We start from the raw sequence: 27823 nt of genomic DNA, 5'->3' as shown, positions 1-27823 counted from the left end.
TTCAACAGTCACAAACCTCCGGTCCAATTGGTCGACACAGATGTGTGGAAAAAGTAACGAAATAAAATTTTTATCTTTTTTTTTTTTGGTCTCATTTGTCTGTATTAAGTTTTTCCTACAGAATATTAGGAGAAATCATCAGAGGATCCAAGCGCTGGTTTCTTACTATAATGAAACCATAATGATAATTCCATTCAAGTTCTCCTTGGCTATCAAGAAAGCAATATCTTGGAAAGATTGGAAGGAAGGGAGTATCATCAGGACAGCAAATTCTCACTCGCACTGTGTTTGTGTTGGCTGTTTTGGAGCCCCTGGAGATGTGCGTGATACTGTTCGATGGAATTCAGCACCACGTTGCAAACGCTGCACGAGTAACTCCGGGCAGGCCTGCAACACAGAAGCAAAAAAGAAATTTTCCGACTTGAAAGCAGAATGGAAACCAAGTCCCTGCTGAATCCAACGCTCTTTAAAATTGTTTTTGTCCTCCCTTTTTTATTTTTCGTTTTCTTTTTCTGAGCACTTATTGATGCTTTTTTGTTTTTGAGATTTGCCTTGGCTGACAAAGAGCAGAGAGAATCTATATTTAATCCCTGTTGTTTTGCTTGTCTTGACATGACGAGGAGTTTGTTTGAAGACTCATTCTCCATGTGTTGTCAGATGAAAAACATACCATTACTCCTATTATATGGCATCTCATTCTGCATTCTTCATGGAATTCAGAAATAGTATTAGCAATTATACCTGTAGCTTGCTTTTGTCCTGATGGGCCTTTTGATTTGGGGTTAGGATTCATGATGGTCTTTTACAGTGGCGGGGTGCCAAGTGCATCAGTTTGGGGAGGAGAGAGTGAAAGCAGATGTGAGCTAATTAAAGGCTTGCAGGTGGTATCACAAATAAACGAAGAGCGTCGGACCAAAAATAGACGGATGCGAAGAATGGGAGAGAGACGTAGAACAGAAATGCATAGAGGCTCGTTCATCACATGTGGAGAGACCATGTGTGCTCTTTCTGGGCAATATTTCTCTCAGACATCTGCAGAGTTATTTTTGATGACACTGTTGTCTGTTCCTCGATCTGTTCAAAAATAGGCTTTTCACAACCTTTACATTATTTTTTGTTGTTAGACTCTCACACCAAGAGCTCTGATAATATAAACTGTTCTCAGGTCAGGAAAGGTAATTACACATGTGAATGCATATGGAATTAGTATCAAGCCAGCCAAGATTTTTCATATATTTTATGCATCAGAAGATGTATACTTTAGGTATAGATCAAACTCTTAATTCTGAATGAATGAGCTGCATTCAAAGCTGAATGCATACTTGTTACTGCAATTTCACTGCTTACTAATGTGACAAGTTGCTACAGTACGTGCTTGGAAACTGTAAACAGCATATTTCCGCACCAATATTACAGTATCCATGCAGCATTACAGTATTCATATTGCCAGTGAAAGCACGGCAAAGCTGCATGAAGAGTTTTGTTCTGAGTCTTTTACACACACACATATATATATATATATATTATATATATATATATATATATATATATTATTTTTTTTTTTTTTTCATTTTTTAATAAATGCAACTTTTTATTGAACATTAGTGTCTTTGGAGGTTGTTTCTGCACATTCTTGCTGTTTAATAAAAGCAATATCCATTTAGGTTTTGTGTTAAAGTGACTTTACCATGGTTAATGTGGCTAGAACACCTAATGCTCATCCTCTCAAGGCTTATAGGTTTTTTTTATTAAGTACTCTGTGTAAATTCACAAGACACAAATTTTCAATTTCCAAAATTTTGCTTCCATCAAGGTCTGGAATACTTGACAGGAATCAGCTGAAGGGTCATTACAAAGAAGACTAGTTAAATAAGACTTCTCCATATTCTTTAGTCTAACCAGGTCCTACGGGTACTCGGAAATTAGAGGAAACTGAGCAAGACTTCTTAGAGAAATGCTGTGATTCGATACCTCAGACTTTAAATTTTGATGGATATCATCATGTTTCATTTTCGGCCTTTTAGTCGAGGTTCATCGTAAGGTGTTCATCTTCCTAGACTTTATTTTCAAATTTTTAATGCGCCAGTGTTTTGTCCAGTCCATGTATTGATTTCCTCCCCTATATTAGTTAAAGGCCAAAACATTTATTTTATTGACTTCCCGAAGGCATTTCTCTAGTTCTTTTTTATTAAATAACTGTTATTTTTTGGACAACATTCTTTTAGCTTTTCATCGTCCATCTTGAAACAGAACTAGCAACACACAACTCATCATCCTCGAGTGAAAGCTTTCTGAATATGCTTTCTGTGAGTTTTTGGGAGTGATGTGAATGATGCACTGTTTCACACGGACAGCTCGTGGTGTCCAGTACACCAAACACATGGTGACAGCAGCTATGTGTAAAATGAATCCACAAACTCAGCATCAAGCAGCTATTAATATGAGCAGGATGTAAGGCATTACCGAAATATTGCACTAAAATTTAACTGATATTAAAAACATAGTTTACAGGCTGCTTAAATTAATCTGAGATTAATCTGATTAATCTTGGCCTTCAGAGTTAATAAATATTTTTACTGATGTTTGTTTCTGTTAACCACAAGCTCTGTGTGACTGGGGGGGATTTTCCTCATGTAAGAACCCTGTGACCTCTTAATGTGCTACTCATAAAGCAGCCTTAGATACTCACTGTGGTGGGTTCTTAAATTTCCATCTAAACACTGATCTGAGATTCCAAAAACTTACAGAGAACAGACAGACCGTGATGAAATGTGGTTACGGGGACGATAAGATGAATGTTTACTGGGAGGAGATTAATGTTTGCTACCTAGCTGCCTGGCTTGTGGGAAAGAGGTCTCACTTATTTCAACAATAGGCCATCAATTCAGTTTCTCTTCTCTTGCCCGGGAAAATTTCTACCGAAGACAGGATGATACGTCTCATAAAAAATTCAACAAAATATTTATCGTGCCCGAATCAGACACCAGAAGACCCTTTGATTGCAGTCTATTTTACTAGAAAGACTTGAGGCTATGCTATAAATTAGAACTCTCAAATTAATTCGAGTATTAAATTAGAACTCCAAAAGTGTCTCTCATTCGTTAAAAAAAATAAGGAAACTTTGAAAAAGTTTGTAGGTGTATGTTTTATTGTGAAGTGTTTTCATTAAGTAAGCTGAATTTTGCTTGTGAACTGTGATGAATCCTGAACCATTTTATGCTTTATATGATGATTAATGTTTACTGTTTACTAACCAGTTTAGTTTAGTCTCCCTAAAGTAGTAGCTGTACTGGTGTTTCAACTGATGTTTGATACCCTAAATCCTCTATCAGGTATGATTTGTTGTGCCTTATGATTGTCGCAGATTCGCCATGACTGGTTTGTACCAAATCTCTCAAATTATTTTGTTTTGTGTTTATATTTTTATGTTTTTTTTTATGTTTAAATTCATGTTTGTTTTTTTTTTTTTTTATTTCAGTCAGATAAATAGACCTCCGTCCAAATTTTGAAGCAGAGTTTTTAAGTAATCCTTCTGTGCAAGCAAGTAGTCAATTAATTGATCAAAAGGGGCAGTAAGGAATTATAATGTATTGGTTTCCACTACTACAAAATAAATGCACTATTAAAAAGCACAACTGTTTGTCAACATTGTATAATAAAAATGTTTTCTGAGCACCGAATCTGCCATATTAGAATGATTCTGAGGATGTGTGACACTGCAAGATTTAGGTAATTCGCTGTAAATCAGCAGTGCTACAGATCATTTACATTTTACAATTAATTAAAAACATCAAATCCCGCAGAACCCCCCCAAAAACAACACACAAACAAGAAACTGAAACCCTCAAAGTTTTTGAATGAGTAGTGTAAGTGAAGCCTCAGATTTTGAGTTTTGCTGTAGAACTCTAAATGATCATCTAATCCTGTCATCTACGAACTTCAGACATAATGAGTAATGCCAAGAGGATCTCTTCCAGCAATTACACACATATTTACATGGAGGGATTCATATCTGCTATGTTGTCATCAAATCCTGACATTTCACAATCGAGACCGAGCCAATAAAAATCTGGGTTTATGATAATGATCGCTGCCACTCAATTCTCTAATTCGTCATTACTTTTGGGTTCAATTATTACAGTCATGGCAATAATTAATCCAGTATGAAGTCCAATTTTTCAATCCATGCCTAGTCGCAGCGTGCGACATAAACGGGAGCAGGAAGGGTGCTGGCTGGCTTGTTCTTGACTTTTTGTACAGATTCTCTGGTGAAGCCCATAAACTGCTCCATTGCACCATTTAAACAGGGCAAATCGCTGCAACTTTCAATATCCCCCCTTCACGAAATGGGCAGAGAGGCTCTTCAAGCGTCGAGCCTGGTATGTACATCCTAAAGCTTGTCACTCTCCCCTGCTTTTTTGTGATAGGGGGAAATGAGGAACCTTGTTTGCAGCAGGATAGGGCTGTGCCTTCGCTCCCAATTTTCTCAGCAACAAATATAGCCTGAGTTGGAAGGCAATTACACTGAAGTGTTCTCCACAAAAATAGCAGAGAATCTGGGCCGGGATCGGCTAGCAGTCAGCCTCTCGATTAGCCCTACCAATGGCTTGCCTGACCTGATGAGAAGCTCAAATTTAGTAAATGAATAGCTACAACATCCATGTGAAAGCCTTTCTTTTGCATTCCCTTAATTTCCCCAGTCCTTTCCTTTTAAAAAAGGACATGTGTTTGTCTGTATGTTACATGGACCCTGTGTTCATGTGCAGGCTGCTAATGAGGATGATGAATGAGAGAGGACTGGCCAAAAGAAGTCTTGACAGCTTCCCTGGAAGGATGACCAAACACCCAGGCAGAGCACAGTGAGATCGAGACGCTTCGACTGGATATGAAGCACATGGCAGTGTTTTTAAATATGTTATCTTGCTAAAACCTATTCCCTGTTTGTACCCCCTTAGCGGGTCTGTCCTTATTTACTTCACTTTTATGCTCATTCATTCAGAAGTCTCGATGCTGCTATACTCTAGTCGATCCTTTTCATAACGACGACAGTTCATTGTGACCTTATCTGTCAAAACCCCGCACCACTTCACCAGAAATCACCATAAAGGAACCAAAATAAGCACACTTATGACATGCGGACAAAAATATATTTATCATGGCCAAAAATTTTATCTCTTGTTTTATTAAATTGTTGCCTCGTTTTTAGTCAGATCATGGCCACAATTGACTATTTGTTCTCTCAGTTAAATAATGTCCACAAATTGAGATTTTGTTCCCACAACTTAATTAATTCACTCATTTTAATAAATTGTGGCCACATTGTACTAATTCGTTTCCTCGTTTTAAATTAAATAAAACAAGGGAACAAATTTGTACAAAGCGGCCATGGTTAGCTAAAACAAGGGAACGGATGTGTCCAACATGGCCATGATTTACTAAAAAATATGGGATTTATTCTTATAGAATAGGTTGACAACGAATTCTTAAAGGGGACATTGGATGCCCATTTTCCACAATTGTTTACATACTTTGTTTAAAAATTCCTCAGTGGTCATGTAAAATACCACCCTTTTTGCCTTGTCAAAAACAGCTCTGTTCACAGCGATCCCGTTTCGGTGCATGTCTCTTTAAAATGCTAATGTCTGCCTGCTCACATTTATTTATGTATTCTGCTAATCTTACGCTAAGTAAACCACCAATAATAATAATAATAATCCTGCTACTCTAACATACACAATTTTGTGCTCTCCATTTATTCATTCATTCATTCATTCATTCATTCATTCATTAAGTAAATTATTATATTTATTTAAGATAATACAAATAAACAATGGTTATGAATATTTATTTTATATCACTATATGCTTGTTCTGTAATGCTTGAATTGCAATCACTGGGCAATGTATATATATTATTATTTCAGGCATTAAAAGGATAGAACATTCTGTCATTTACACACCCTTATGTTGTTCCAAACATGTTTTTACTGAAACCTGAGAGGTTTCTGTCCCTCTATTGAAAGTCCAGGTAACCAAAATGTAAAAGATCTGAAAAGGATCCATATGAATGGAGCAGTTTAATTCAAGTCTTGTGAAGAGATCCAATCACTTTATGTTAGTGAACAGAAAAACAACAGTTAGATAAAATTCAGGCAGATTTTGTCCAAAGCAGAAAATGAGGAAAAAGTTGTCATATTCCATCTGGGCAAAGTTATGACTGTATTTACATAAGCTACAACAAGATGATTTGACTCACATTATCCAGCAGCACAAACAGCAATCCCTTGGGATCCAAGGGGGATATGGTTTTGTAGGGATTTGGCATGAATGCAGAATATATATGACTCCGCCCCACACGTATGTACACAACCCTGGCAGCGACGATGGCGGAATTTGTTATGCCTGCATATTCTACGCACCATATTCAAGCAAAAGCCAACAGAGATTAGTTGTGTGAAAAAGCAAAATCACTGTAACTCACCTATCATCAAGAAACAAAGCAATCTCTGGGTTCGATCAGGCCTTCCCACTCCTTGAGTTCTCTCAACCACTGGAAAGCTGCTCCAATATTTACATGGATGCTATCTATTGTCTGTTGGTTGATCTTATTTTTTTCTTTTTTTTGTTTTGGTGAAATTTTTTTTTTTTTTTTTTTTTGTCATCTTTTGCTATCTAAAGTCGATCTGTTTGTTTTATTTCTTTGATGTTAGTGAACGCTCTCTTCTCCCTGTCTTTTCTAGACACGCCCCTTACTGCTGATTGGCTGCAAGTTTGTTTAGGGACTCGGTCTGACACGTTTTTCATAAATTGCTTAGTGCAACTTTAAGCTGAACTAACAGCACCTATACAGAGATGTGATGTTTGCGAGTGAGGAACACCTTGATGAGATGCTTTTGTAATCATATTTCAATAGAAGACTCATTTACAGAGAAAAGCTCCTGACAAGGGCACCCTGCTGTGTCATGGCTGGGGAAAATGATTACCTCTTAAGCAGAATGCCAGCGTCAATGTAAGATATTCATTTTTGTAGTCTCTAGTCTTAACAGACCAGAACAACTGCAGATTCTACAGGATTTGACTTGAAAGGAACTGTGCTTCTCTACACCAGATATGTAACGCACAACAGGTTTGTCCCCCAAGACCTTTTAAATGCATGACTTTATGACAGACTTTACAGGCAGGATTGTGAACAGCAGTCGCCTTGGCTTGCTCATCCTCTGCATTGTGATTTGTGTGTTTCTATCTCTGGTAATGCAGAATCTCAGCTACCTGCTGAGCCTTGGCACATGGCCCCATGCTCCTTTTGGACAATACTTTTTATTGTGACTGATGTCCCATGAGGCCGAAGCTCAGATTACCCTTGATCTGATCAGTTTGCCGGTATTTAAGAAAACATTAGGCCAGTCTTTCTACCCTCACACATTGGTTATCTATGTTTCCTTAATACCTTTGGCATTGTTGGCTACAGTTTTTTTTTCTGCACATGATGTCCAAACTACAGGATTATCCCATAAAGAAATAGTTCACTCCATAGAGACCCATAATAGTAGTCAATGTGACTCGTGCAATATATTCAATGTCTTCTGATGCTTATACTATAGCTGGAGCTCTTAGGCCTTATTCAGCCTTGCATTTAGTTTAAAAATGGCATTTTTAAACATGTTAGTTCAGGTCTGATGACAGAAACACTATTTGTTTTTGCATATCACGTGATTATGATATGGCAACACTGAAAAACATACTGTGCAACATTGAAGATAAAAGGTGAACAATCACATGGTACATTTCTGTCTGATTAATGACAAACATGTAAGATTTTGAAAAGTCAGTGGGGTCCAAGTTGATTTATGTCATGGTACATTTCTGTCTGATTAATGACAAACATGTAAGATTTTGAAAAGTCAGTGGGGTCCAAACAGCATTGTGTGTACAGTATATATGTTCAGTTGCGATGTCAATCATCTTGATCAGCCAATCACGTGATTTTTTATATTTTTGATTGAACCATCCCTTTAAGATCACTTATTGTGTTTTCGTTTGAATTTAAATAGGACAGTCTGTCTTCTGTAAGGTTTTACATACTTCTGTTTAAGTGTACAAAAATGTTCTGTTTTCTTAACTAATATGAATGATTATGAAATGTGAAAGTGAAAGTGATGTGACATACAGACCAGTATGGTGAACCATACTCAGAATTTGTCTATGCTTTTAACCCCTTCCAAAGTGCACACACACAGCAGTGACACACACCCAACCGTGAACACACACACCCGGAGCAGTGGGCAAGGCCATCTATGCTGCGGCACCCGGGATTTATTGGGGGTTCGGGGCCTTGCTCCAGGGCACCTCAGTCATGGGTTATTTGCGGCCCGAGACTTGAACCCACAACCCTATGGTTAGAGTCAAACTCTCTAACCAGTTATGTAGTAAATTGTTATTGTCAAAGTGTTCAAAAATGTTCTATTTTTAACAAAACTGGTCATGCAGTTTTGTTAAGTGTTGCAAAAGTTCAATTCAGTATTCAGGCGAACCAGAATCAAATTGCTTTGAGTCTTATTTCCTAAAGACAAGTGACAAGCGTTTTGCAAATTTGCCTTGGGGAAAGTAACTCTCAAGGATTACGCATCTAGTTTTTGAGATGTATCTGAAGGCAATACTCGACTCAACCTTGTTCAAACCCCTGAGCAACTACTGAGAAGTGACTAACGGTTTATTTGACCGAGATTATGGTATCTGTCAGGATATCTGGATCACACACTGATTACATCAGTGTGAAAATACTATGTAAGAGCACAAAGTCACCAGGGGTGGAAAGAGTCTGAAAAAAGATACCTCAAGGAAAGTTCCCATTACATTCCAAAAAATGTAGTGTGAGTAAAGTAAAAAGTACTTGTCCAAAAAACTATTTGAGCAAAAGATTAGCTTATTACTCATGTGACTACTGAGCTGCAGATTCTACCCCTTTATAATAAAAACTGTAAACCGCAATTAAGAAATTATTGAAAACATTGTACATACTCTAATTCACATAATCTTTTTTTTGTTTGTCAAAAGAATTAATAATATCTGTCATCCAACACTTTTTGAATTTTGACTGTCAGCTCTTTCAAATATATCAAAGCACACATGGAAAAAATACACACAGATCGAAAAGAGAAAAGAAAACAGGATACAGAGCGCATAATTCCCTGCAGTATGAACATGTCTCTTGCGTGAGCTATTACACATTAACCAATATACCCAAACACTCCAGAAATTTCAGGCCCAGTAGATAGGCTCGCCTATATACAGATCATTTAATAAGCAGAAGTCCAAAAAAAAAAAAAAAAAAGACCTTTGGGGATTACAGGGGCTAAATATCAAGTAATTTTGGTTGTTTCAACCCCCGGACATGAAAAACAGTTCATGACAACAGTGTTAAAGTAGCCCGATTCCGTGGGACACAACCGCAGAATTGGCAACACACTGTTTGATTTGACGAGAGTCACGAGACCAATTACTCTCTCCCTATCCAATCACATTGATGGATAAAAATATAATTAAAATGTAACGACCACAAACAGAGGGAAAGTACTGGAGTAAAACTACAGATAAATCAATTAAAATGTACACAAGTAAAAGTACACAATTTTTAAACTATTCAAAGTACAATTTCTGATAAAAGCTACTTACATTACAGTAACGTGAGTGTTTGTAATTCGTTACTTCACACCCCTGAAAGTCACTGACAAAATTCAACTATGGGGAGCAGAAGTTAGGGAGATAATTGAATTTTGAATTTGAAAAAAAAAAAAAAAAAAACTGGATGTAAGCAAACAATATGAGTGCTACAAAATGCATTGACTTTTTTTTTTTTTTTGTACATTGTTGTCACGTAAACACCCTTAGTTTAGTTATTTACTAAAGAGGGAAAAAAGATTATTATTATTTATTTTTTTATTATTATTTTTTTTTGTTAAAAATGAACTTGAACAACAGTCAATGAGGTCAAAGTTAATAGGTTAGTATGGTTAAATTACTTGTCTTTCTCCATTGATGCTTCTTTTAAAAAATACTGAAGTAATGAAAGTTCAGCTTTGCCATCACAGAAATAAATTACACTTTTAAAATATAAATAGAAAATAAACTGTAATATATTTTCACAATTATTTGTACTTTTTTTGATCAATGCAGCCTTTGTGATCATAAAAAGCTTGTTTCAAAAACATTTTTAAAGAAATCTTACCAACCCCAAACTATTACATTTGTACTTTTTTATCTTTATTTTTGTGTAAAAAAACAAACAAACAAACAAAAAAAACCCCACATAACTGTCAATTATTTCTTTATATTATAGTGGATGTTCTCCCAGTGAATTATTATTGTTAGATGGCTCTTAGTTAAAGTAACTTATTTTGTTTTATTTATTTATTTGTCTGCATTGATGTTGCTGCTCTGTATAGTTGCTAGTGAAGGGTTCGGAACTGTGTGTATTCTTGAGGCACCATCAGACAATCAGTGTTGTCATGACAGTTTCATGTGACTCCAAATGTGATAAGTCACATGACATCTCTGACTCAGGCAGTTAAAGACTGACCTGTGCTTTCATTCACATCCAGACTGCCAGCCAGCTGCTCCAGAAGTTGTCCGTGCCGCATTTCTCTTATGCTTCTTGCCTTCGTAGTGTTGCTGTGCCATCAGTGGGTTGTTGAACCAGGCGCCACACAAGCAGCAGTACTTGCCTGCCTCACCATGATTGGCTAGCGGCTGCCACGAGGGAGGGGGCGGGTCTGTGGTCTGAAGGGTGGGTGGGGCTGACTCTGCACAGAAAAGAATTCATTATCTATAAACATCCATCAATATAGATGATCTTCATGAGCCTATACAATAAAGATTATGTTGAGTGCAGCTGAAACTGTCCTGCTGGCAAACACACTGATGACTCCAAGCCTAATCTACTGAACAGCTATGCGGGTCAAGAGAGGGTCAGCGCATGTGGAGATGAAAATTCACCCCTTGGATTAGGTTACCCTCCTCCATCTTATGAGGAAAAATCAAACAAATGGATTGATCTTCCAGGTGACACTCTCAAAGACACCATGGGACTTGTTACCATGGTTACCAACCCCAAAGGCGACATTGCCGCAGGTTAGAATGAGCTAAACACAGTGTAATTGTTTACTGGACTTTTAAATCCTATAGATGCTGAAAAAAAGATGTAAAGTACATAGAAAGATTTTTTTAGTAACTTTTTACTTTTAAATTTTTTGTTTTTTGTGGTTTGTGGTGTGGTATGGTTTATTTTTGTTATTTGTACGGACAAGATAAGCATGGACATTTTGCTAAACATCTAATTGTTGTGTTCCAATGGAGTAAAAAAGTATAAAAAGGGGTTTGGAACTACATGATGTTGAGTAAATGATGACAGAATTAAAACATTTTTTAGGCAATCTAACTCTAAACATTTATAAAAAGTCAATTAATATTAAATAGAAAATGCAACAGAATCCCAGTCTTTCTCCTAAATGTTGTAAGTGAGCATTTATAGAAAGGTTGCTTTCTTTTAAAGGGACAGTTCATCCAAAAATGAAAATTCGGTCACACTTTAGTTTGGGAACCAATTCTCGCTTTTAACTAACTAATAACTACAATTTTTGACTCAATAAACTTCTGATTTGCTGCTTATTAATAGTTTGTAAGGGAGTTGTAAAGGTTTAGGTTTTGGGTAGGGATGTAGAATATTGTCATGCAGAATACGGCATCAATATGTGGTTTATAAATACTAATAAACAGCCCAAATGCTAGTAATATGCATGCTAATAAGCAACTAGTTAATAGTGAGAATAGGTCCCTAAAGTGTTACAGAAAATTCTCCGGAACACTAAAGAAGTGTTTTTAAGAAGTTTTTAAGAAAGTTGGTAACCAAACAGTTTTGCTGACCATTGACTTCCATTGTATGGAAACTGAGACGTTTCTCAAAATATCTTCATTTATGTTCCACAGAAGAAAGTCATACAAGTTTTGTATATATATATATATATATATATAATATATATATATATATATATATGTGGGTCTTTGATGGTTGGATTGTAATTTAAATTGGACACTGATTGCTAAGAAGTTGATCATTTGATTTAGTTAATTTGTGATAGTGTAACAACCAAGAACACTTACAGTAACTACACCTTCTCTGTTCTAACCACCCACATCTCACTCACATGAGTGAAGATGATTCATTCACTGTGCATGGATCACTTAAAATCAGCTTTCAGTGGTTTGATAAAACCAGCATACAAACATTAGGAATGGGTCAGAATGGTTGATTAGTGGGTCTTTTTATCTGTAGTATTAAAGAAATAATAAAAATAGCTTCTCAAACTGGATTTTTAGCATGCTGACAGTGTGCTACTGCTGAACTGCCAGCATGATAAAATCCTCTCTGAGAAGTTGTGTCTCTAAATTCATGCTCTTTAAGCACTACTGCTACACCCATCAAAGCACTGCTTTTATACCAAATTCACATCATTCGACAATACATTTCGAGGCAATTATGAGTGTTTTTAAGAAGATGTGTTGAGTTAAAAATAGTTCGACTGACTATTAAAAATACGTCTCGAGTCCCTTGCGTTTTGTTTCATTTTGTTGAGCTCATTTTAAAAGCAAAAGTCCATGCTTTGTGAACATCCTTTTAGCCTCTGATCAGGGTCCGGTGGATGTTTTAAAACTGTATTTATGCAGGGCTGAATATAAAACCATTTTGAACATCACTAACACACATATCTATGTATGTATTCCTGAGCGTGCATGATGTGCAGAGACAGATCTTGCAGATGAACCCTAAAGCAAAGATGGTTTTAGAGCTGGAGTGACAAGATGAGCAGAAATAAATGGCGGATGGGCAGGTAAAGATCTCAAGGGCAACTCCATCACATCCGCATCGACTGTCGACACCAATCCTCGTCTGATGAGTTTTCCTGAGCGAACAGCACTCTGGATTTTCATGAAGGTTACTTTTGACTCTAATCTCTCTTGATATACCTGTTCCACCACTTTCTCTTTAAATCTGTGGAAAAGTCCTTTCATATTGCTTTGCTAAAGCTGTCTAATATATGATCTCACCTCCTTTGTGTGTGTTATGAAAGACTAAATAAACAAGACAAATAAAGCTGAGAGTGAACCATGATGATTGCATGCTCAGGCTCACCATCAAGCGCTTGTTATAATATCTACTGTACATGGAGAACCAGGAACATTAGTGGAATTAGTCTGGAGGGCTGTAAGAAAAAACACCCTGCTTGATTGAAATCATTTCCCTTATGACAGGAAATGAAATTCAATAGTCATTGACAAGCCAAAGATAGAAACGCATGCTTCCTGTTTGTCCTGATGCCTGCAGTAGACATCTGTAATGTGGTTAAGATCATTTTAAAGTGAAGCGTATATGGACAGAAAAACTGAAAACATGTTAAGACAAATTTGTGTGACACTGAATATACTGTAGCAGCAATTTGGGTCCAAGTTTAGTACTGTATTTATTACCACCCACACTGATGACTTTCCACACTGGCACATATCCAGTGACCAAAGCTCAGGTGATTGAAAGTGTCCATCACAAATCAATTAAGTTTCACAGTGCAAAATCCAATTGAGAGGTGATTTGTTCAGGGCAATATGCTGATGGAACTGTGTGCTACACGTCAATTCAAAGTCTCTAATAAGTTTAGGGTTGGTAAGATTTGAAATATCAAGGCTGTAAAAAACACTACTATAGTAAAATAATATTATAATTTAAAATGTTTTCTATTAAATGTAATTTTTTTCCTGTGATGTAAAGCTAAATTTTCAGCAGCCATTACTCCAGTCTTCAGTGTCACATGATCTTTCAGAATACATTCTGATACGTGTCTGATTTGCCCCCCCCCCCAAGATTCTTGCATGAATAAAAATTAAAAATATAAAAATAAAATAAAAAAGCATTTGTTTGAAATAAAAATCGTTTGTAACATTATAAATGACTTTACTGTCACTTTTGATCAATTTAATACATCCTTGCTGAATAAAAATATTAATTTCTTTCAGAGAAAAAAAAAACTAAAGATTACTGATTGCAAACTATATATAATTCCAATTTTTCAATTTTTAGGGAATTATCATTATTTTTTTATGCCAAAATACTGCCAAAATTTATTCTACACCACTTTTTTATTCTTAATGCAATGCCAAAACAGCTCACCTGTCAACTGGGTTTATAAAACATAATAGTAAAATGGTCTAGTAAATATCTAAATTATTAAAAATTAGCTGATATACACACTTTAGTTGAATGTTGTGACATTGCTTGGCAACCATAAGCAACCTACAGTTATGTCTTGTTTACACTGGGTAGGTGGCTGGGTGGGTGGATGAATGGATCAGTATGGGCGGATGGGAGGAATGGCTTGCTCTCTCTTTTATTAACCATTATTCATTCTAAGCTTAATATAATTACAGTGAGTTTATACATGACATTGACCCTGAGTCACACAAATTTACACTGCTTCAGGCAGTTTCTGATCAACCTTAATCTCAGGCAGTTTTGTGCTTCAAACAAGAAAATGGATACTTCTGCAATCTGACAGACTGTGTTTCTGTAAGCGCACATGAATGTTATTCATCATTGATCATGCTTGATCTCTGATACCTCAGATGCACGAGTCTGTCCTCTTCTGTGATTCTTCTATCAATCGTTTTATATTTGATCTACTTTTTCCAAGAACTTTACTGGTAAAAGAAATCTAATAATATGATGATGTTGTTTCTCAGATCCACTTTTAACTGCTATAAATCACATTATGTCCAATCTTCTGTAAACAACTGCCGTTCTGAATTATTCATTGACACTGAGCGTAGATAACACTATTTGTTAGGATTGTGAATATCATCAGAGACATAAACATCATGTTTTGATGTCAGGAGTTTATTACTGTGTTTTCACTGTATTAATATTCCTAAGGCATTTTGCTTAATGCTCTGTTCTTAACACCAAACACAATGTATTAAATTCATGCAATTTAATTCAGATCAAATCCATTCAAATGTTGTTTTCTTGACTGTTTCAGCCTTATGCATTCTTATGTGATTACGTGACTGAAATTTGGTAAAGGTAATGTGGTAATTTTATAACATTTATTTATTGCATTTATTTAGTTGTCCATTAAGTTTCTAAATTGACCAGACTCTTGTGCGAGTCTTAATTTTTTTAAAAGCACTTTAATAACTTAATATTTATTAGACAAAATACAAAATTATCAAGGAAAATACTGATTGTCATCAAATGACTAAAGAAAAAATATTGAGATATATTACAAGTTTGGGGTCAGTAAGTTTTTTTTTTTTTTTTTTTGTTTTTTTTTAATAACTTAATACTTTTATTCTGCAAAGTGACTAGAAATACATTTAAAATAAAGTATTTCTATTCAAATAATTGCTGTGCTTTTAAACTTTCTATTTATAATAAAATAAAAAATAATAAACAGTACAACTGTTTTTTAACACTATAATGATAAGAAATCTTTCTTGAGCAGCAAATCAGCATATCAACTTTGATAGCAACTCAACTTTGCCATCATGAATAACATAAAAATAGAAAAGTAATTTTAAATTAAAATGATATTTTAGAATTATTCTGTTTTTTCTGTATTTTTAATCAATTAATTTCAGCCTAGATTAGAGACTTCTTTTTAAATTTTTAACAAAGTTTGGGGTAGATAAGTTTTTTTTTTTTTATATGGTAGTACTTTTAGCTAGTGGTCAAAAATTTTGAACAGGGTAGTTTTTATAAACTCAGCTATTACTTTCTCTTATGGACTATATGTAAATGTCTTCTATGTGAAATATCTTATTCAGGTGAGTACTTAATAAAAAAGAACATGCGTTTTATATAATCCCTCTTATTTTGGTACTGTATATCAACTGTATAGCACTTAGTTCAAATGAGCCATAAGAATTAGATTCAGCAGTGACACATGAGATATTCTAGATCATTCTCATCTCATATTCTGAGCATTTGTGATTGTCTGCTTATTGCTTAAAGGCTTCCTTTGCACAGTTTTGCACATTTAACAGACAGCTACTTTGCAAGAATCTACAGTGCAATCTTACAGTATGTTTCTTGATGTCTTGCGTCTGTGTATCCCTGTAGTGTTGTAGGACGCTCACTGGAGCTTATGTAAAGCTTCATTACCACTGCACACACAGCTGGGCCAGCGGGCATAAACAAAGGCTGCCTGACAGAACGGAACTTTAGGTTGAGTTTAGCACTCTGGGCTTCAAGCATGAACCAGTCCTAGAGGAAGGGGAAGTCGTGGCCTAGTGGTTAGAGAGTTTGACTCCTAACCCTAAGGTTGTGGTGCCCTTGAGCAAGGCACCGAACCCCCAACTGCTCCCCAGGCGCCGCAGCATAAATGGCTGCCCACTGCTCTGGTTGTATGTTCACGGTGTGTGTGTGTTCACTGCTGTGTGTGTGCACTTTGGATGGGTTAAATGCAGAGCACGAATTCTGAGTATGGGTCACCATACTTGGCTGTATGTCACGTCACTTTCACTTTTACAGCTCTGATTCATGACTGTCTGAACACACCTCTGGGTCTAATCCACTACTGTATAGTGTCTCTACTTTCAGTAAAAGTGGAAAAAGACCAAAAACAAGATTATTTTTAGTGAAAGTGAAAGTGAAAGTGACGTGACATTTAGCAAGTTTTATGAAGTAGTATCTAAAGAAACTAAACAACACTAGAATGCATTGAGTTGAGTGTCTTTTACCTGTGGAAGCTGGCAGACTTGGCGTCTCCCCAAGCACCAAGCGAACTCTCTTAGCGTGCGTTTTGCCCTGGTAATGCGACTGAGCCACGATGGCAGAAGTGAAGAACATGTTGCAGAGCGTACAGCATTTGTTTCTGTCAACCTCAGTCTCTGCACTGTCCTAAAAAAAAAAAAATAGAAATACAGGACATAGAGCACATGAATCACATTGTCACATATAGCACATCACAATGTCACATTGAAAAGTTTTGGTTATTGATGGTTTGAGGTATGAATAATTTTTATTATTATTATTGGTTGTTTGTAAATACGTATTTTTTATATTTTTGTTTTGGCAACAATGGATGAAATGATTTCTTAGACCATACCAGAGTAAATACACAAACTTATATTATATAACTAAATATATATATATATAAAAAATATATACATATATAATTGACAATAAGATACAAAAATATTTTAGATCTAATATATTACCCAGCCATAGTGTCTAGTATTCCATTAGTAAGCAAAGGAAAAAAATATATATACAATGATTTAATCTTGAGATCAGACCTTAAATGCATTAAAATGTCAAGTTGTGCATTTGTGACAGACTTATTGCTCCAGTTATTTCTCATATACTAGATTGATTATTTTCAAAATGAGGAATACAATGATTGTGATTCGGAGGGAGTAATGTGAGAAGTGCTAAAATTTAGAAATATGTTCCAAAATTGTGGTAGTCATCACATTTATTTCAAATGGACGGCAAGAAAACAAACAAATAAAATATTCAGCCAGTGTATTCTGGTCATCAAAAACTGATTAGATGTGCTTCAGATTCTAGAATCTAACAGCCAGAAGAAATTTTGAATATTCATATGCCAGTAAAAAATGCACACAGACAATCGTATGATTATGGTCACACTGTGTGTGCTGCGAGCTGCTGCCAGTGGCTTGAACTGTCCTTCACGTCTCTGGAGACTGGACTGTGGATTACAGGGCCACTATCAATTCTAGCACAGACGGGGCCCTTGGCATTCTCCCAACCCCCCCTCTTTCAGTCAGGTCCTGATCCAGTGCAGCAGGAAAGAGGTCAGCTTTAAGTAAACCAGGTGAAAAGAGAATCCAAGAACGGCCCAGATCAAAGCAACAGTCCAGCTTATCATCTCTTATAAACAGAACAAAATCAGTCAATGAACACACCAAACACTCCTTCAGAGCAGCCTTAGATCAGTGGAGCCCAGACAGAGGTATGTGGAAGCTAAGGGATATTTTAACAGGTTTGCTGACCTACACAACAGCAAAATCTTTCAAATAAAAATAAATTAATATTATGAATAGTAATAATAAATGTTGTTGTTATTACCATATCTGTGTAATCAATTTTTCTAAGATATATTATTGATGTTTCTATATAGTCCAGCAAGATAAAATCAGTAGCTGCTGAGTGCAATTAGAATCACAATCTCAGTGATGAGAGCAAAAGAACGTTAAGAAATGAACATTGGAAAAAAAACAAACAAACAAAAAACAACAACGCAATCATTTGAAAAGAAGTGTACTCACCATTATTGTTTTAATGATATTAATACTTTTAAATGCAAATTAATGGGAAGGGATCATGTCGAGCTCCAAAAAGGAGAAAAAGCACCATAAATTTGTCTTGTGAGCTATATTTCAAGTCATCTGAAGCTATCCAATAGTTCTGTGTGAGGAATACATCAAGATGTTAAAGCGGGGTGAATTCATGTAAACTGGGAAACGTTTTGCCATTAAGATGACTGGGAAGAAATGTCCCAGTTAACCTCAACTCACCTACTATGCGTTTGTGTGTGTAAAACTTTTTAATGATGAAGAAAATCACTGAATGCACCTTCAGCACTGAAAAATAAATAAATAAATAAATCCAGTTTGGAACAACATAAGGGTGAGTAAATGATGACAGATTTTTAGTTTTTGGGTGAACTATTGTTGTTGATACTGCAAATAGCATCTGCTCGATCTGAATCAGACTTTTAAAAATAAATCTGCCATATTTTCATTACAGAGTAGAGAAAAAGTTTGGCTTAAGCATGTTGTCTCAGACATTTTCCCCAGTATTAGTCCAGGTTTGCATCTGCATTCTGCTCAACCATCGCTACTGACATTTCTGCACATAAAAAAAAAAAAAAAAGAAGGTGCAAAGCAACACTCAGGAGGGACACTTCATCAGCAAAATGTCGGTAAAATAGCAGTCATGGAAAATCTGAAATGCACTTCCACTGGAAGGTGTGATGTTCTTTTTCTCGTTCTGTATCCCTTTTTCTCTCTCTCACTTCTCAGTCCTCACAGCATCTCGGCTCTGTCTCTTTGTAGATATTCTATCAAATGAATATCCAGACAGCTCTCTCTGTCACGCTCCCTCTGGGCAGCCGTCTCGTTGACTTTCGGTGCCCACGATAAAATCTTTATTGGCAATGACATCTTTGTTCCTCCTCGACTTGTTCAGTGAGTTTGGAAACCTGGACAGCACCCATGACAGCATGTTGAAGCAGCGGACGCCTGACCACCACAGCTGCTCTGCCACAACTCTATTACCTCTCAATTGTTTCCCCTAAAATGCCAAGAGAGAAAATGTGGGGACTAATGATTCCTGAGTAATAGAATTTTCTCTTGAGGAGAGCAAAAAAATTCATCAATATTTTTTGCCTAGTTTTATAGTAATAATATGAAATATACTACCATTCCAAAGCTTTTGAAGAAAGTCTCATATGCTCACCAAGGCTGCATTTATTTGATTAAACTACAGTAAAAACAGTAAAATTGTGAATTATTATAACAATTTAAAATCTCTATTTTCTATTTTAATATGCTGCATTTTTTTGTTTTTTCTTGTGATGGCTGAATTTGTTTTTTTTGTATTTTAGTGTAATTTTTAATGTGATTTTTTACTCAAAAATCAAAATTATGTCATTAATGACTCACCCTCATGTCGTTCCAAACCGTGAGACCTCCGTTCATCTTCGGAACACAGTATAAGATATTTTAGATTTAGTCCGAGAGCTTTCTGTCCCTCCATTGAGAATGTATGTACGGTATACTGTCCACGTCCAGAAAGGTAATAAAAACATCTTCAAAGTAGTCCATGTGACATCAGAGGGGTCCGTTAGAATTTTTTGAAGCATCGAAAATACCATTTTGGTCCCAAAAATATCAAAAACTACGACTTTATTCAGCATTGACTTCTCTCCCGGGTCTGGTATGAGCGCGTTCACAGCACATCCGGTTCGCGAACGAATCACTCGATGTAACCGGATCTTCTTGAACCAGTTCACCAAATCGAACTGAATCGTTTGAAACGGTTCGCGTCAACAATAAGCATTAATCCACAAATGACTTAAGCTGTTAACTTTTTTAACATGGCTGACACTCCCTCTGAGTTCAAATAAACCAATATCCCGGAGTAATTCATTTACTCAAACAGTACACTGACTGAACCGAGCCAGATAACGAACGAAACATTGACTCGTTCTCGAGTCAAGGACCGGTTGCATCGGTTTTCGGATCCACCGGTAGTGATGGGAAGTTCTGTTCTTCTCGCCGCGAACCGGTTCTTTCGGACAGTTTGATTCAATAAACCAGGTTGCCGAAAACGGTTCACCAGTTCTTTTGCGCTCGACGTAATGACTTTCATTGGCGATGATTGCCCTTGATTGAAGCCTTCGGTTTACCCGCGCTCATACATTAGCACAGAATCAGTTCAGAATCAATCACCAAAAGAACCAGTTCGGTTCAGACGCGCTGTGTGTCAGTCTGCTTCACGCATGCGCAGTATCATCAGCTGCTCGGTTCTCGAATCGCACGCGTCCGACAGAAACGGTTCTTGACCTCGAGAACGAGTCAATGTTTCGTTCGTTATCTGGCTCGGTTCAGTCAGTGTACTGTTTGAGTAAATGAATTACTCCGGGGGATATTGGTTTATTTGAACTCAGAGGGAGTGTTAGCCATGTTAAAAAAGTTAACAGCTTAAGTCATTTGTGGATTAATGCTTATTGTTGACGCGAACCGTTTCAAATGATTCAGTTTGATTGGTGAAACTGGTTCAAGAAGATCCGGTTACATCGAGTGAGTGATTCGTTTCGCGAACCGGATGTGCTGTGAACGCGCTCATAACAGACCCAGGAGGGAGAGAAGTCAATGCTGAATAAAGTCGTAGTTTTTGATATTTTTGGACCAAAATGTATTTTCGATGCTTCAAAAAAATTCTAACGGACCCTCTGATGTCACATGGACTACTTTTGAAGATGTTTTTATTACCTTCTGGACGTGGACAGTATACCGTACATACATTCTCAATGGAGGGACAGAAAGCTCTCGGACTAAATCTAAAATATATTACACTGTGTTCCGAAGATGAACGGAGGTCTCACGGGTTTGGAACGACATGAGGGTGAGTCATTAATGACACAATTTTGATTTTTGGGTGAACTATCCCTTTCAGTGTCACATGATCCTTCAGAAATCATTATAATATGCTGGTTTTCTGCACAAGAAACATTTGTATTAGTTTTGAAAACAGTTGTGCTGCTTATTTTCTTTTTATTTTATTTTTTTGTGAAAAAATGTAATGCATATTTTCAGGATTCTTTAATGAATAGAAAGTTCAAAAGACAGTAAAAGTCTTAACTGACTTTTTTTTTTTTATCATGCACAAGTTTAGACGTTAAAACAAATCTTAATATTTAATGTATATGTTTGTTCCATTATTTATAGTACTTAAATACAAACATTTCTCATCAAATTTAAACAATATTAAAACTTCTGAGCAATGCTATCCATTAATTGTAAAGCCCTATACTGACTGCATGACAATGTCTCAGTTTCTATTTTTTTTTATTTCTCTAAGGAATTTTAGGAGAAACATCTGAGATTGTAGACACTTAAAAAGAAACAACTGAGAGCTCTGGTCCTCTGAGCTCTGAAAGAACAACCACTGAGCAATGCAATGCTCCTCTGAGTCCTGGCCTACAATATCATTATATAAACCCTAAACTCAGATCCTTAGATACATTAATTTTTATTTTTAATCTTTTAGTGTGATTGAAGCTGAGAATTTGAAATGAAGGATAAGGTGTGATCTGTTTTCTGATTTATCACATTGATCAATTTGAATTTAGAGTTTAGGCCAGCCATATATATGAGCTGCATGCAAAAAAAAAAAAAAAAAAAACCTTTATATCTCAGCAAAAATATAGACTTGTTCTCTATGATATGCTTTGGGAACTGGATGCCATGTTTTGAGTAATTATGTAACTCAAATAATTTTCAGTAAATTTGCATGCAATATATAGCAAATTTATCAGGAAAATAAATAATAATATATATGCTCAATATATTCAAAGGTTTATTAAATAATTGCAGCCTTGCTGAGCATAAGAGACTTCTCTTAAAAAAATAAAAATAAAACCCAACCCCATAAAAATAATATTGATATTGATCTTTTAATTTTGAAGTGTAGTTTTGTTATTTTCATTTCAATTATAATGAATTGTACCATTGCTGAATGTGCAATCATGTCATGCCAGATATGGCACATACTGGCACATCTGAGTGAAATGTGAACTTGTTCTCACTGCACTCTGTCACACAGGAGCAGACTCTCATTAACATGCCTGGGCCGGAGCAATTGTCTCAGAGCTGTAGCTCTGTGTGTGTGTGTGTGTGTGTGTGTGTGTGTGTGTGTGTGTGTGTGTGTGTGTGTGTGTGTGTGTGTGTGTGTGTGTGTGTGTGTTTTGGGGGACCAGAGTGTCCGTCGTCACTTCCCTGCTGAAAGGAAACACAAATGTTTAAACTTCATGGCCTAGTTCTGTTTCACTGTGCCTGTGACCTGATTCCAGTGAGCTGGCCAGTGAAAGTGTGTGTTCTGACTGCTGTTTGCAGGAGAGGTTTGTGTGTAGCACTCTGAGCTCACAAACGCTGCAGGCACTGCACACACTGTATAAAGGCTGGGTGATGTATAAAATATAATATGTATTACTAATCGATTTGCACAATATGTAAGTACCTTATTGGTTATTGGGCATTATTATAGTTTTCCTTACTTCATCGCTATCAGTTATTGATGATTTTTTTTCTATTAATTAAAACTTTAATACTTCTATTCACAAGGATCCATTAAATTGATCAAAGTTGAATTATAATTTCATTTAAATAAATGCTGTTCTTTTCTACTTTCTGTTCATCAAATAATCCTTAAGAAAAGTAATGTTTCACACTTTATATAAATATATATATATATATATATATATTATCTATATATATATATATATATATTCTATATAGTGCTGTCAAACAATTAATCATGATTAATCACATCCATCAATAAAAATTTTGGTTTACATAATATATGTGTATACTGTGTATATTTATTATGTAACTATAAATACAAACACATGCATGTATATATTTAAGAAAAATTTTATGTTTAGATATTAAATATATTTATATATAATATAAAATATAAGAATATGAATATATATAATATAAAAAATATTTTCAAAAGATATACTGTATGTGTGTGTATTTATATATACATAATAATTATACACAGTACACATACATATGTAATATAAACAAAAACTTTTATTTTGGATGTGATTAATCGCAATACATATATATTGGCTTAATAGTTTTGACTACTAATGTAAAAAAAAAAAAAGTGTTGCTTTAGCGATAGTTTTGTTTTGTAACAAAACCATCCTTTTCAGGCTGAAAATTATCAGGATTTAATTGTTTTAGTTTTATCACCCACCTCTAACCATATGCCCTTCAAAATTATTAACAGAATAAAAAACATAACCCATCAGGGCTGCAGTGGTCCCCAGCAGGGACTGAAACTGTTTGAATTAGATATTTTGTTGGTAAAAGCTTGTTTCCTCATGACTTTTGGTGATTCTTTGCTTTTCAGGCATGTGTGTTTGAGTCCTGGCATCCTCTCAGTGGTTTTCAGTTCCACAGGGCCTGTGCATATAGATTACTTTGATGATTATGATTCCAGAATAAGAGTGAACATTCTTGTCACACCTCTAGAGGGGACAAGACTGTGAACACTGAAGCAGTCAACAAGATCTAAAATAAACCACCAAACACAGGTGAGAAAGACCAACAGACACTAAATAAAACGGAATTCCTGCACAATTGAATGTGCAATGTTTTTTTTTATAGCATTCGCAGAAAATGAAGTCAATTTTACATCTCCTCTCATTTTTCATTCAAACTTGCCATTTTCTTCCTTGCCAGTGGCTTGTCACCTACACATTTGTCTGTGTGCATTTACATATGACCTATTTTAGGTCTGATAATGAAAGCAAAGTCAGTGTGTGAGCATGTTTGACTGAAGGTGCTGGTGTGTGAAGTTACGAATATGTGTAAGAATGTGTGTGTGTGATGCTCTGGCAGTGTCTGGTCCCGTTCTGTTGTTAACAGAGCATTTAATTAGGAGTCTGTTTATCTCTCTCCTCCACTCTCTCATTCCTCTGTTGTAATGTTGGGAAGGGTGTGAAAACAAGCTAAAAATAAGAGCCCGAAGGAGGAAAGTCACAGAGGCACAATAATTGTGCCAGTTAAAAGCGGCATACAAAATATAGATTTTAAAAAATGGAGGAGAATAGAGGGGGAGAACGAAAAAAAAACATTCTTTAACTTTCATTCTACCTGATGGAGAGCCACTAAAGCAAAGAAAGATTATTATTTTTTTTTTTTTATATCTCTAAGTACCTTTCCGACCTACTTTCCTCTTTTGTTCTCCTGCGAGTCTGTGTACTTCTGCTTGAAATTTTTGAAAAGGAAACTCAAACATGCTTTCCATAGCCTCAGTGTAACTCACTTCCTTTCTTATGAAGTCAAGGAGTCAGGAGGAAAAATTGGGGGTTTTTAGGGGTTAATTGGATTTCTCCATTAAAGAATGTCTTTTTTCATCTATATTTAATTTTTTAAAAAGGTAATCATGAAGTAAAATTTAAAATTAGAATTAATGTCAGATTGCATGGTATAAAGCCACTTTTAGAGAGGTAAATTTGCAATTGCAAGATGTAAAGTCACAGTTGGCATTATTTTTGGTCACAATTATAAGAAATAGAATCACAACTTGGATTCTATTTTTAATTACATTTTTAATTCGGAGATGGTAATGGGCTTCCATACTCTGGCTTTGTTTGGATACGCAACATTTTTTTTTTTATTATTTATTTAGTTTGTTGTATTGTTAGAGAGTAATAACTAAAAATTAAAACCATTAAATAAAACTATTTTTATTACTTAAAATAAACTGAAATAAAAAATATTATAAAAACATATACTTTTTTCAGCTAGTTGCCAATGCAACATTATCTCATATTTTTTCTAAGTTTATTTACTAACTAAAATAACAAAAAGGAAATAAACTAAAACTTAAACTATAAGAATATTTAAAAATAAAATAAAATAAATAATCCTAGAAAAAAAAAACAATAACTTACTAAAATTTTAAAATTAAAATTAAAAAAATATATAAATATACAAATAAAATCTAATTCTAAATACTGCCTAACTATAACAGTGTATTAATGATACTGAATAGTTTAATTGATTTTGATTTATGTATTATTATTTGGACTCTTTGGCTCAAATCTGTTTAGTTTGTAGCCCACATAAATAAGACTTTAGCCAATAATTTTTTTTTTTTTTTTTTTATCCATTTCAGTCTTATGAGATTTCAAGTTTGTTTTTTTTAGGTCATTCATGATGTGATATGACTACTGTATAACACCATGCAATGACACCTACAGTCTTATATGTTTTTTTGGCATTTATTTGGCCCCAATTCATTACTATGGCAACCAGAAGATATTGTAACATGGATCTGATTTCATTTAAAAAATGACAGTTACAAAAATGAGTCCTAAGTTTGGAATTGGGTGCAGTGTGAGCATAAGAGAAATTGAAGCCAGAGAAAATTTAATTGGTTCATTGCTCTTTTTTTAGTTCATGAAACTTAATGGAGTTCTCAGTAAATGTTTCATGTAAACTATCCACTTTGTCTCAGATATTTTTCCATAAAATCCCTAAATGATTTAAAAACAGAAACATGTTTGATTTCATATTGACTGACAGACTGATTCTCTGACTTTTGACTGTAGACTTTGGTTTCTTGGCAAATCTGGGCACTGTTTGAGACATTGAGATCTCTTTAGAAACTGTAGAGGAGACATATATGAGATAACTAGAGTCTTTTCATCAGGAAAAAGCAGGAGTTTGAATTTTATCTCCATTTAATCATTTCTGTCTTGAAGAAACAACTGAGTCTATGAGGGTCTGTTTCTCAGTACATGAATGTCTTAGAGAATAAAAGCGGTGGAAGAAGATCTTGTGTGATTTTCTGTCCTGTGGGAAACAGCATTGACAGGGCACATGATATCTCTGACTGATTCCAGACTGATAACTGAGCAAATGTGAGAAAGGTCTGCTTCAATACATCTATTCTTGACAGAGAAGTCCGTATTGACTTGTGTGGATGTGTGGAGTGGACAAAAAAAGTTGTGAAGTGACAGACTCAAAGTTTCAGTCAGTGAAAGACTTACAGCTCCGGTTTATTTAGTCTAGAGGCTTGTACTTTCTTTGTTTTGTGTTTGGTTTTGATTTGTGGCCCGTCTGCCTCAATCTACCCAAACGGATGTTTGAAAGTGACGGTGCAGTCATCGCCGAGGACTGCCTGATACCAAGAAGAATTATTCATAAAACAATCCCACTAATGAGCCTCTGTATAAGAGCACAGGCTACGTTTCAAAACAGAATGGTAGCTGGACACTTTTTACTGAATGCCAGTGATAAACTAACATTCTCCTCCCCTCCAGACACCCTTCTGAAAGCATTTACAAATGCTCAGGCACTCATAACCAGTCAGAACAACCTGTATGAGTCTCTTTGTCAAATCATCAATCCGCACTGGGATCATTAAGATTTTATAGTATATTCAGAACTGCCAGAAAAGAATAAAAAGCCCTGAAACTCTTCATCGCCTCTCCAAGTTGTCTCTCTGAAATCCTATATGGATTGGGTTAATTCATGGCTTAATTCAGAGTCCATGAAGACATCAGATGACTGCTGTGCCCGTCATTTGCCTTTTGGGGAAATGGAACATTAACATTCTGTCTCTGAGGTGTTAAAAAAAAAAAGAGAGACAACAATCAAAGCTCTGTGCCTGTAATCTCCACTGCCCTCATTTAGCATTTCACCGAAGACAAAAATGTCTCTCTTTAGGTTAATCAACAATTATCACAAAGAAAAAATATTGCTAAGTTGCTTTTTGTTTTTTTATAGATGTTCTCATTAGAGTATGCTTAAACAAATTAGTGATATATAGTAAGAATACAAAATTAATGTGGATTTTAATAGCTCAGATTTTTTGAATTTTAAGATGAGGGTTAGGATTTTTCCCAGAGAAATAACTGAGAGCCAAGCAACTTAAGTCTCAACTTGCTTTCCATTTAATCTCATTGCTATCAAGGAGAAACAATTGACAAAAGACCTTATTAGTGATTTTCCTATCTTAATGATTATGAATAATCATTTACTGTAAGTTCAGCTGTCCTAAACGCTGTTTGGGAACTGAAATTACACATGCATGTAGTTCAAATGTATGACTTGTCATTGCATTAGACAAAATATTAAACCACATGGCATTTAGTTTAAAAAATAGCACATGGGCACTTTTCAAGTAAAACACTGCACAAAAATACATGTTTTTTAGGCTTTATATTATAAAACAATAAATAATTTGCAGATGCCGCTTGGCTTGGTATTTCAATGAAATTACATTATGTGTCTCCAGATATCCAGATATACTGTTTTATTAATAATAAGCATAAGAGAGCGGACAACTATAATCTAAAGTGGAATTTTATTATACAAGCTTTAGAAAATACCGGATTGTCTGGTCTCAGTCTTTTGGATGGTGGACCTCCATCTTCTGGGTGGAGCATGTAGAACAGACGCACTTTGTTGGCGTGTTTCTTGCTCTGTTGTGTGTGAAAAAGAGA

The 27823-nt window shown here is 35.4% G+C and overlaps 1 protein-coding gene across 1 annotated transcript; it reads right to left on the bottom strand.

The window, feature by feature from the left end:
• Window positions 1-309: 309 nt before the first annotated feature.
• Window positions 310-27823, bottom strand: LOC109104340 (zinc finger matrin-type protein 4-like). Its single transcript, XM_042769599.1, has 4 exons — window positions 27710-27823; window positions 16782-16941; window positions 10576-10798; window positions 310-387 (listed from the first exon to the last, which is right to left on the bottom strand). Exons 1-3 carry the CDS (start codon window positions 27764-27766, stop codon window positions 10584-10586), a joined length of 432 nt encoding a protein of 143 aa, XP_042625533.1. The 5' UTR covers window positions 27767-27823; the 3' UTR covers window positions 310-387; window positions 10576-10583.

The sequence above is a fragment of the Cyprinus carpio genome, chromosome A13 (assembly GCF_018340385.1).
Source record: "Cyprinus carpio isolate SPL01 chromosome A13, ASM1834038v1, whole genome shotgun sequence".
NCBI classification, from domain to species: Eukaryota; Metazoa; Chordata; class Actinopteri; order Cypriniformes; family Cyprinidae; genus Cyprinus; species Cyprinus carpio.
Note: the sequence above shows the minus strand (reverse complement) of the source record. Positions and strands in the feature narration are given on the sequence as shown.